The sequence below is a fragment of the Parasteatoda tepidariorum genome, chromosome 3, assembly GCF_043381705.1.
Source record: "Parasteatoda tepidariorum isolate YZ-2023 chromosome 3, CAS_Ptep_4.0, whole genome shotgun sequence".
Classification (NCBI taxonomy): domain Eukaryota; kingdom Metazoa; phylum Arthropoda; class Arachnida; order Araneae; family Theridiidae; genus Parasteatoda; species Parasteatoda tepidariorum.
In genome coordinates, this window is record NC_092206.1 from 1,110,672 (window position 1) to 1,122,111 (window position 11,440).

At 30.2% G+C, this 11,440-nt stretch overlaps 1 protein-coding gene across 2 annotated transcripts in view; it reads right to left on the reverse strand.

The window, feature by feature from the left end:
• The window catches only part of LOC107442437 (lysosomal aspartic protease), a 30,112-nt gene extending 19,076 nt beyond the window's left edge, over positions 1 to 11,036 (reverse strand). The window contains exons 1-3 of one of the 2 annotated variants that reach the window (XM_016056005.2): positions 10,710 to 11,036; positions 8,734 to 8,866; positions 1,539 to 1,662 (exon numbers count right to left, since the gene is read on the reverse strand). In XM_016056005.2, coding sequence (XP_015911491.1) covers positions 1,539 to 1,662; positions 8,734 to 8,866; positions 10,710 to 10,777 — 325 coding nt within the window. In that variant the 5' untranslated portion in view covers positions 10,778 to 11,036. Of the gene's footprint in view, positions 1 to 1,538; positions 1,663 to 8,733; positions 8,867 to 10,454; positions 10,601 to 10,709 lie in introns of those variants that run through there. The other variant, XM_016056006.1, reaches the window with a different exon arrangement.
• Between the last annotated feature and the right edge of the window lie 404 nt (positions 11,037 to 11,440).

The following is an 11,440-nucleotide window of genomic DNA, read 5'->3' on the forward strand; positions in this document are numbered from 1 at the left end:
TTTTTATTATTTTTTGGGGTATTTTTATTACATGAAAAGCAAGATTTGTCTTATAATTTTACATTTCATATTGTATCTCTCAAAGAATGTTTCAAAACATTTGCTCCCAGTCAGCTTTGCCCCCTTAACCAGTAATCACATAATGGGGTATCTGGTTGGATGCATGCTTATACTACAGTGAAAATTTTAAGATAGCGCTAAACATGCTCGCTTCTGATAAAATCAAAGGAAACTTAGCATTTATCAAGTCTAACTTTGCTATACTGTCCTCGACAATTACAAGCTTGGAGAAACAAGAATTGGAACTTTGCAATGCAATAAATTATATTGATGTAGTCAAGTGTTGCCAAAAGCAAGGGAAAAAATAGGACAAAGTGTAGCAACTAAATTAACAAAGTTTTGGAGAAGAACACTGGCTTCCAAACAGTGAAGAAAATCTCTAGGATACTAATAGGTGACGCAACAACTTTTCAAATTGAAGAAGATTTCTCAGTAAGTGGGGTCGTCTTTTTCAAGTTCGCACCATTAACATAAGTAGACGTTGAAAGAAGCTGCTCCAGGTATAAAAATTTACTTTCAGACAAGAGACGCTCGTTTACATTTCAAAATATCAAAAAACATTTAATAATCCAATGTTATTCTGATATTTAGTAATATTATGAGATGTAAGTTGTCATATTCATTAAAGTTTCTATACAAAATGAAAATGTTTTGGTATCAATATATTTTCCTTTTTTTTTTGCTGTTATTTTAGGATATAAAACATATTTTTTAAACTTTAATGAACGTAGAAGAAGTATTGCACTGCTTTATATTTTTTTAAATGACTCATAATTTTAAAGAGTAAAACATTGTTTTAGTTCGATATTTTTACCTTATTTAAGTCATGTCATAAGGTTTTTTTAGCGCAATTTTCGCTTTTTTAAGGGCATGTTTTGCATTTTTTGCACTTTTTAAGGGCATTAGTTGAGATTTTTTAGGTCATCAAAATCCGGGCTCTAATTACAATAATAATAAATAAATAAATAATATTAAAAAACAATTCATTAATTGAATAAAGTATGCTTCATCTACAAATAAATTGTATGTTTGATTCAATATTTATGAGGCGCAGTCATACCTTTGCACACACTAGTAATAGTATAAATAAACAAATTAATAAAACAATAGACTGCGGACACATATTCTAATGAAAACGAGAAAGTTAGTGCTAAGCAATATTCTATTGACTCAATTTTTTTTATTTATTAAAAACGGATCCGTTTATTCTGCTAGCGGCTTGCCAACAAAGAACGAGAAAGTCTTTCGGAAAAAATATCAAAGATAAGTAAATAAAAAAAGAACGGAATAAAGTTTAGATAAAAAATATCGTTAGCCAATATAAATTCTTAACATAACTTGAAATTTCAGGACCTTGCAACTCCTTCGGATTAAAGAAAAATCGGGATTTTTTTGAGGAGCACAATAATCTCTGATTTAAAAGGCAGTCAAAAGACATTGTAGAGTTCTTTTCAAAATAAGTAATGAAATATACTAACAACAAGCTATGTTGGTCCATTTACACTTCTTTGAAGGCACCCAAAGATTTGATGATCCAGTGTCAAAAACAACTTTAAAAGGCTGTGGTGGAGTACCAATACTGATGGCTCCATAGTATTGGGCCTGAAAGATAAATACTTTAACATAATTCTTAATGATTCATATCTATTGCACAAGATTTAATTAAGAGTATTAGAAATTTAAGTATAGAGTAAAATTAAGAGTATAGAAAGAAGATATATTCATACCTGCCAACCTGTCAGGGAAAAAAATAGGAACACGTCACGCGGTCCCAACATTAAAGTTTACTTCTTTACACTAAATGTTTGCATAATTGTAACTGTATAAGATTTAATGTAACAATCATTATTGATTATAATACATATCAACTGACAAGATTTCTGATTATTATTCTTATTCAACAAACTAATTAAACAGAAATGATAGCTGATTTTAGTAATTTAAAACATATTTAAAAACAAAATATTTTATTATTACTCAAACATATGTGACAATAAACACATATAAAAAAAATAATCAATTATTCTTGTTAAGTGCTACAGTTGCAGCAGATTTGGCTGATTTTAAAAACTTTTCATCAAACACTTGTCTATAACAAGGCTAACTTGTCTATAACAAGGCATTTGGGACTTGGTAAATCAAAATTGCCTGCAAAGTAGATGCATTCATGCTACACCTAAACTCAGTCCTATTTTTTGGAAACATCGCACAAAACAACTTTGATGCATGGTCCGTGGCAGCTAACGGAATATTGTGTTCAAGGAGAAATCCTGTGAACAATAGTTCGCTTCTAATTGATTGTAGATCAATAGTGGACGACACAAAATCGGAAATTTTTGCCAACTTTTTCATATTTGTATATGCGGTAGCATGCTTGGCTGTTTTCCTGTGTGAAATGATATCACACTTTCCGCCATGAGCTATACTAATGTCTGTATTGCAAGCAATACATAACACGTACGATGTCCCCTTTCTTGATATTTTGATGAAATCAAATTCTTCACTATAATTGTCGCAAAAACACTGACTTCGCCGAATTTTTGACATTTTTTCAGATTACCACGTGGAAAAACATTCAAAGCTAAACTCAAATTGAAGAGATGCGTTCCGAGTAAACATTCATGGTTGCAAGTAAAAGACAAGGAGTCAGGAAGCTAAAATTTCCTCTTGGTGTCTGTGAAGCGACCTGTACATACGTCATCAAATAGACGAATGTAGCTAGAGGCGGAGCTAAGTGATAACGCGACTTGATTGGATTTCGCCAATCGGACATGGATCGCTTTATAGGGTAAAAGAAAAAATTACGCTATTATGAAAAATCTGAACATTTTGACCCAAAATCATATTATCGGAACAAGGCATAAAAATCGGAACCGTTCCGATAAAATCTGTACACTTGGCAGCTATGTATATTGTATTAGAAATTGGATCTACTAGTCTGCAATATTTCCATCAAATGCATATACCAGGGGTCTGTCTAGGTTTTTTTTTATGAGGTTTTGTGAAAGTTTAGACATAATTTGTGAAAATTAAATTAAAAAAGCAACTCAAAAATAGGGTAAAGTAAGATAATATTTTCAAAAATTGTCACTACAAGTAAAAATCATTTATGACTGCTAAATTTCTAAAAAATTTTCCCCCATATATTCAAAAACAATTTTGCTATTGTAAAATTTTGGGCTAAAAATTGTATCCAAATTTCAAAATCCATAAAAATCATTGTCCATAGTTAAATTTCAAATTGAATTTAATAAAAAAACATACATTTAAAGGTACTAATACTAAAAGATAATTTAATTCTAAGAGCATTTTCAACTGGGTCATACAGAAAAAAGTTTCACAGAGAAAAAAATGGTTCATAAAACAAATAAAGGTTTCTTAGAATAAATTTACAATGGTGTTTAAGATAATGTCTGAATTTCGACTTATTGTAAAATTTATAGAAGGATAGCCTTATTTTTTCATTTTAAAAAAATTAGCGAATAAAAAAATTCATTTTGATATGGCGGAAGTGACCAGTTACGCATACCACATTGCATTATCTGACCAAACATGTGCTACCTTTTCGTAGAAGACAGCTGGCAGAAAAGCTCTTCTTTTCCATAGATTGCAACGAGAACAAGGTCTGCATGAGAACTTACTCTTTTATTTGTGAAACTACCATTTTTCATAAAGTTGAATTTCTGAATGTACCGCTAAACGGAAGTAAATTTACCCCGGACCAACCCCTGTGTACAATGTACAGTCTTACTTTTATATCATGGTATATTAAAGAGAAGCGCTTACAATTTTGTAATATTGAAAATATAATTTTTAATAAAATTTTTTTTAAAATAATTCTATCAAAATAATACCTGTACTGACATTTTAAAAGTTGCATAACATGTATTTACTTTAAAAAGGAGTAGATACCCAAACAATGTTTTATTAAATTTTATACCTTGTTGAAATTTTTACTACGTCATCTTCAGATATTTCTTCCAAAGCTCTTATAACATTCCTGATATTACATTATTATTGTTCGAAAGTAAATTTTTTCTGATAAGTATCGCTTTCTCTCAGAATTACAGAACTAGAAAGTTCCTTAAAATTTGATGAACAAATAATCTTATCTATACACACACAAGTTTACACTTTAGATATAAATGATTCACGAAATTTCTTTCTACACATAGCAATCGTTTTTTTTTAATATATATATACAGTGGTGGCCAAAAGTGTGGACACCTTTTGAAAGTTTCATGTTTTTCAACTTTGTGTGCTTGTAGAATATATTAATTTTCACTTAAATACAAACGTTTGTATATCAAATTGAAGGTAATTTAATGTATAATTTAATAATAAATACAGTATTACAATATCTGTATTACAAAAAAAGTTATGCAATTAATAGTAAGATCTATCTTAGATTTGCATTTTTTTAAAGTGATACTTACACACTCAATACTTAGTAGGATAACCCTTAATTTTTAAGACAGCTTCACAGCGTCTTTTCATCGCGTGAATGAGTGTTTGGAGTTCATCTTTCGTAATCACGCGGTGCCAAGAATCAATTATAGCTTCACTTAGTGGTCTTTTATTGGATGGACGTTTTTTTCGTACAAGAATTTACCACAACGTCGCCACAAATTTTCAATTGGACTGAGATCAGGGCTGTTTCCTGGCCGTGGTAATATATCTATGCCTTTATTTTGAAAGCATGCTTTGCATACTTTTGCTGTGTGGTATGGAGTGGAATCCTGCTGGAAAATAAATGGTTCGTTGTTGGGGAAGAGATCCCTGATGGAAGGTATCAATTTTGGTTTCAGGACAGTTTCGATGTATTTTTTGGCATTCAGGCTGCCAAATCAGGCCGAAAAAAATGCACAAGTGCTACTACCGATAGAAAAATTAAATGGCTATGCCTTCAAGATAGAAAAATGTCATCAGATGCCATTAGATGTGAAATGAATGCAGCTGGTATTGCAGTAAGTTCAAGAACAATAAGAAGAAGCTTATCAGGATTTGGACTACAAGCTAGAAAAGCAACGCGAAAAACGAGTTAAGTTGGCAAAAGAACACATTAAATGGTCAGAAAATCAATGGAAGCAAGTAATCTGGACTGATGAGAGTAAAATATCGCTCTTTGGAAGTGATGGTAGAAAATACGTGAGACGTAGAGTATGTGAAGCGCTTCATCCTGATTGCATTGAAGCAACTACTAAAAATACAACAAATGTCATGATTTGGGCATGTATATCTGCAGATGGTGTGCTCCGAATTCAAGTGATTGATGACATCCTGAATGCCAAAAGATACATCGAAACTGCCCTGAAACCAAAATTTATACCTTCCATCAGGGATCTCTTCTCCAACAACGCACCATTTACTTTTCAGCAGGATTCAGCTTCATGCCACACAGCAAAAGTATGCAAAGCATGCCTTCAAAATAAAGGCATAGATATATTACCATGGCCAGAAAACAACCCTGATCTCAATTCAATTGAAAATTTGTGGCGACGTTGTGGTAAATTCTTACACGAAAAAAACGTCCATCCAATAAAAGAAAACTAAGTGAAGCTATAATTGATTCTTGGCACCGCGTGATTACGAAAGATGAACTCCAAACACTCGTTCACTCGATGAGAAGACGCTGTGAAGCTGTCTTAAAAATTAAGGGTTATCCTACTAAGTATTTAGTGTATAAGTATCACTTTAAAAAAATGCAAATCTAAGATAGATCTTACTATTAATTGCATAACTTGTTTTGTAATACAGATATTGTAATACTGTATTTATTATTAAATTCTACATTAAATTACCTTCAATTTGATATATAAACGTTTGTATTTAAGTAAAAATTAATATATTCTACAAGCACACTAAGTTGAAAAACATGAAACTTTCAAAAAGTGTCCACACTTTTGTCCATCACTGTATATATAAAGACATTGAAAATTAAGAGACATTTTTTAAAAATTAAAATCACTTTGAGTTCTTTAAAAATTAGGAAAAAAAAACGTTCAGTGAATTACTTTCATTCTTCTCTATCGACAGCCATTTCACTATTCACGAATGGCATATTTAATGCATAAATCTCAATTAAATCTAATAGTCCAACCCCCGCTATAGTGAACCTTCAAGAAACCGAAATTTCGGTTCACTATAACCGGGAGTTCACTCTATTCGTACTGCAAACCATTCGAACCCAATTTTTCAGAACTGCTCCCTTTTATGACACATTATTTAAATAAATGACACATAAAATGAAATACAAATATGATTGAACAATAATATATAGTCACAAAAAACGTGTTCACTTTTATTTTTTACGACTCTTCGTCTTGCGTACAATAAATTTAGGGATGGGAAAACTGAGATGGAATAAGAAAAAATGCTACATTCTACTCAATAGATGGTTTTAAAAATCGGTATTTCATGTAGACATTTCAAAACTACCAAAAAATGAAGAAATGAGTAGAAGAGAGACTTCTTTTGATGGCTCACTCTATCCACATAAAAATAACATTATGAGCCATTATAATGGGTTTTGACTGTATTTTTTATGTAATATAAAGCAGATCTATTAATCCAGCTTTTATTTTTTAAAAATTTAATGCTTTTTAAAAAATAAACTAGCTGATTGTGCTGTATTGTGTGACATGTGCATATACGTTACAGTTGCAAATAATTTGTAAGAATCTTAATATGTGAGCAAAGGTAGGAAGTTGTTGATAACCATAGTGTGAAAATTGTATTGAACCTTATTTTGTGCAACCGTTACAAAATGTAACAAAATAGGTAAAATAGCAAATAGTTTAAATGTAATGTAATGTTGGTAAAATAACCTAATATGTTTTTTAAAAGAAAAAAAGGATTAGTCAGGGTGCATAGCCAACTCTTTCTACAAAAAATAAGCACCTTTTAAGGACTCAAAATATATTTTTAAGCACCCTATACATAACAAAATGTAAAATAATTTTCAAAGACTTTACATGACCATGATAAAATAATAGCAAGGGTGTGTCTAGGTTTTTCTGAGAGGTACCTATTTTGTGAAAATGTAGACATAATTTGTGAAAATTTAAAAATTATATTTAAAAATCAACACAAAAATATGGATTTATCGTTTCTTACAGGATACAAAAATAGAATTTTTTTCCTAAAGTTGAATTTGTGAAGATGCTGCTGAACAGTAGTAAATTTGGCCTGGACAGACCCCTGATTAGCCATTAAAAATTGATCAAAAGATTTTATGGTTCGATTTCAGAGGGTGGAAAATGAAGCTTAAAATTGAGAATATCTTGCAAAATGCAGCAGAATTGCACATAAAAGTGCAATAATCCCAATGAACCCAGCTCACAATGCACACGGGCAGACTCGTAAGTATTTCATCAAAGCTGTAAAATTATTGGTGCTTTCATACGCTATGAGATGCAAGTACGCTGAAATAGATTGTGGTTGAAAAAATTGTGAAAACATTGAATAGAACGTGAAAAGAATGCTTTTACACAATATGTGGCAGCCATTAGTAATAGAAAATATTGGGCCTCATATCATTCACCCCAATAACTGATTCACGAGGTCAAGAAAGCAGTCCAAAGTTAGGACCCCTTAATGTTAATTTCACTTGTTGATTAATACGCCATATTTCGAGAACTCTTTAAGAGTGAATTTTGAAAAAAATTGCACTCAATTATCAGATTCATTCATCCAAAGATAAATTAATTTTATAATATTTATCATTTTCAGTAAATATTAATAATTTTTCATTATTTTATTTATTCTTAGTAGAAAAGTTTTGAATTGTAAGGTATACAATTTTTGATATCATTTTAAAGTATGTGATTTTAGATGGTAGAATATAAAATTGAAGCAAAATCGGGTGAAAAGTATCTGAGAAATTTAATTTTAAATATCGGAAACTTGAAAATTGGATTTATCAGGAACTATTCTACCGATTTTGTTCAAATTTTGTATTTTGTCAAGTAAAACTACACATAAAATTATGTAAAAAATGGTATACCTTACAATTTAAAATTTTTTTCAACTATTAATAAATAAAATAATAAAAAATAATGAATATTTGAATATTTACTAAAATTAAAAAAATATGTGCGTTAAGGGGTTAATTGAGCCATCGTAATTGCGAAAATTTAATTCTGCCCTAATGTCAGCAAGGACATGAATTTTTCGCAGTTAGATGACAAAGTTAATAATCAGCAAAATTGCATGGAATTGTCAGAAAATCAATAAAATGGACAGAACAATATTTCGCCTGAGCATTGGATGGGGAAGGGGATTTTATAGCTAATTTAGGTTATAGTCAATTTTCTTGTTATTTATGTATATAATGAGGTAAAAACTTAAATACCTCCATAAAGTTCGGTTCTTCACCACGGAAGTGGTGAAGCAGAGGGGGGCCCCAACCAAGCTAAGTTGGAACCTGATTGAATGAATTTAGAACTTTAGTTACTTTTTGCTATAAATGATTATTTTATTTATTTAAATTAGTAAGAGGTGAGATGCAGACATATTTTCAAGAAATCAGATCTTTATACACATAAATTACTAAAAAAAGCACAAATTTATACCAAAAAAAGTATAAGACTTTTTATTTATAATAAAAATGTCTAAAATAAAAACTTAATTTTTTTAAAAAAAATAGATAAATAAATAAAAGTTATTACTTACATCTAAATAATTAGATAAAGGCTCGGGAAAAGGTCCTGCTTCTAAATGACTCCACTTTTGATTGACGATATGTATAGGAGTTCCAACTTCGTGCATGTGTTCACGAATAGACTGCATTCGGAGGAGAGGAATTCTGCAAAATGTAAATAAAAATTTAGAGGAAGAATAAAAAAATCTATTACAAAAGTTGAAATTCTGATCTGCTAATGTGAAAGATTTCAGAGTCTCAAAAAACTCTGATCTACAAAATCAATAATGATATCTTAAGGCAGCATTGCCTAATTTATTTCAGCTATGGAACCCAGAATGATTGACTTTCCTTTGATTCAACTTTGTTCATTTGCAATTGTGAACACATTAACCAGTGAAAGACTACACATCATATTGAAAATCATCAATGTTAATCTCCTTCTGTGAATCCCTCACTTTCTCACAGCAATTTCTTGTGGTTATTTTAGTACATTTTACATTTACATTTTAGTATTAATTTTTTCATTTGTATGTACCAAAAATCCTTCGAATCAAACAATTATTACGATTCTCAGCTGTTTTTTTTTATTTCTCATACAGCATTTGTAGAAAATTACCTTTAGGACTTCTCATACACATTAGTGCCATTCTAAAAAATTTTTAAGACTAAACTTATTTTTTGACCCATTAACACGATCTAATGTTGTTTACCAGAATTTTATAACTCACTCACTCCAAAATGTATCCTTCCATAATAATGGCACCTATATTAAATCAATGATAGGTGCCATATTAGATAATAATCAACCTTGAACATTTTTTTGCATCCATCATTAAATAATAAACCACTCATAAATCTATTCATATGTCTACTTTTTGCGTGAGCTATAGTGTACTAAATTACCTAAGAGAAAAAAGGTACACAACAGAATATATTTATATCAAATAATGCCAGAGTAAATGAAACAGTTTAATATAGATGAAATATCCCATAGATAACGCTTTGAGTGGTCATCTTTTTTTTTTTTAAAAGATGAAAAATAAGAAACAAAAGTATTTTCCCAGTTTATAAAGAAAAACTAAAAATTCCCTGTAATTTTAGGTGACTTTTAAATTCCCTGTATTTTTCAGGTTCTCCCTGTGGCGTGGCAACCCTGGTTTTGCTTCATCATTGCTTATTTCTTGTCCTATCTCCAAAAAAATAAAGAAAAATATTTTAATAAAATAATCTTGTTCAGCATTTCAAAACACTAGGAGAAAATGCAAGCTCAAACATAGTACTCATTTTGTTGCAGCCACCAAAGTTCAATCGATCTGTTATAGTGCGACATCATTATGTGCGATAAATATGAAATATAAAATATTTTCATTATAATATAATATTGGAATAAAATTAACTTGAAAAATAAATAGAAAAATGTTTGTAACATTTTTAAGGACATTTTAATTTAAAGAACAAATAGAAAAAGCGATAAATTCAAGATTGAAGAGATGCTCATAAGCATCATGATTAAAAATTATATTTTTGAAGGAAGTAAATGAAACCCTTTCATTCAAATTAAACGAGATAAATTAAAACATAGATTCTTGCATGCATAAATACAATTTTCAATGAGAAAATTCATAAAAAAAATACAAACGAACGTTGGTATTTATTTTATGTTATTAAAATAATGAATGCAAACAAATGGTTAAAAGTGTGCATTAATAAGTATAAAACCAATTTTTGTTTGAAAATAATGACCACTGACGCATTTTAGAATCAAACGACTAAAAATTAAACAAATTCACAAACTCCGTTTGATTAGAGATTTTAGAAAGACAGCAGCATTGATCCAAACCAGAGATTAGCAGATTAAACATCTGATAAATTCGCCAACGATAAAGAAACATAATAATGCATTTTATCAAAATTAAACTAAGATAATTATAAAAAATTCATTATCAGCACTTAATACACATATTTCTAAGCAGGTAATAGGAAAACCATGGCAGAAAGGATTTACTTAAAAAGTCTTGTGCATGACGCAAAGTTTAGAAGAATAAATATTGAAAAAACACAAATTTGTTTCATTATGAATAAGAGGAACTTGAAACGGAGGAAGTTAAATAGAAAATGAAATCACAGTCGGCCAAAACAAAATCTTTAATTCATATAACTTAATTTTTAATTAAACATGACATTTTCAATAACAGCTATTGCAACTAAATAACAACAAATGACACAATCATCATGTGATGTCAGATCATTGCCATGCAGTCCCTCGAAAAAATAGCTGGGCATCGAAACCAGATCAAAAACTTCCTACAGAGACACCACTTTAGGAAAAATGCGCATGCGCAATGATTAAATTTTGACGCCTCTGCCAGTTACAAACGGCGATAAGTTGCCAAATATTGAAAACCTTCCAACTGGGTGCGAGATTTTTGACTTTGGACGGAGTAGTTAATTAAATCATTGACAGATAGCGATAGTAATAACTAATTACAAACTTTTTCTATGCTACTGCTCCTGACTATAGCTCCTGGATACGTTGATTAAATAGTGATACGTCGTCTTGGTGACAGCAACTCGCAATTTAGAAATACGGCGTTTCTATTCTTAAGCGCCACTTTTTATCCCAGATAGCAATATAAGGTTTTTTCAACACAACAAAAATATTTTCATGCAAACCTAAAAAGGGTTTTTTACACGGTTTACGTGTAAACCTTCTAACCTTAAAACGAGGTCTGCGAC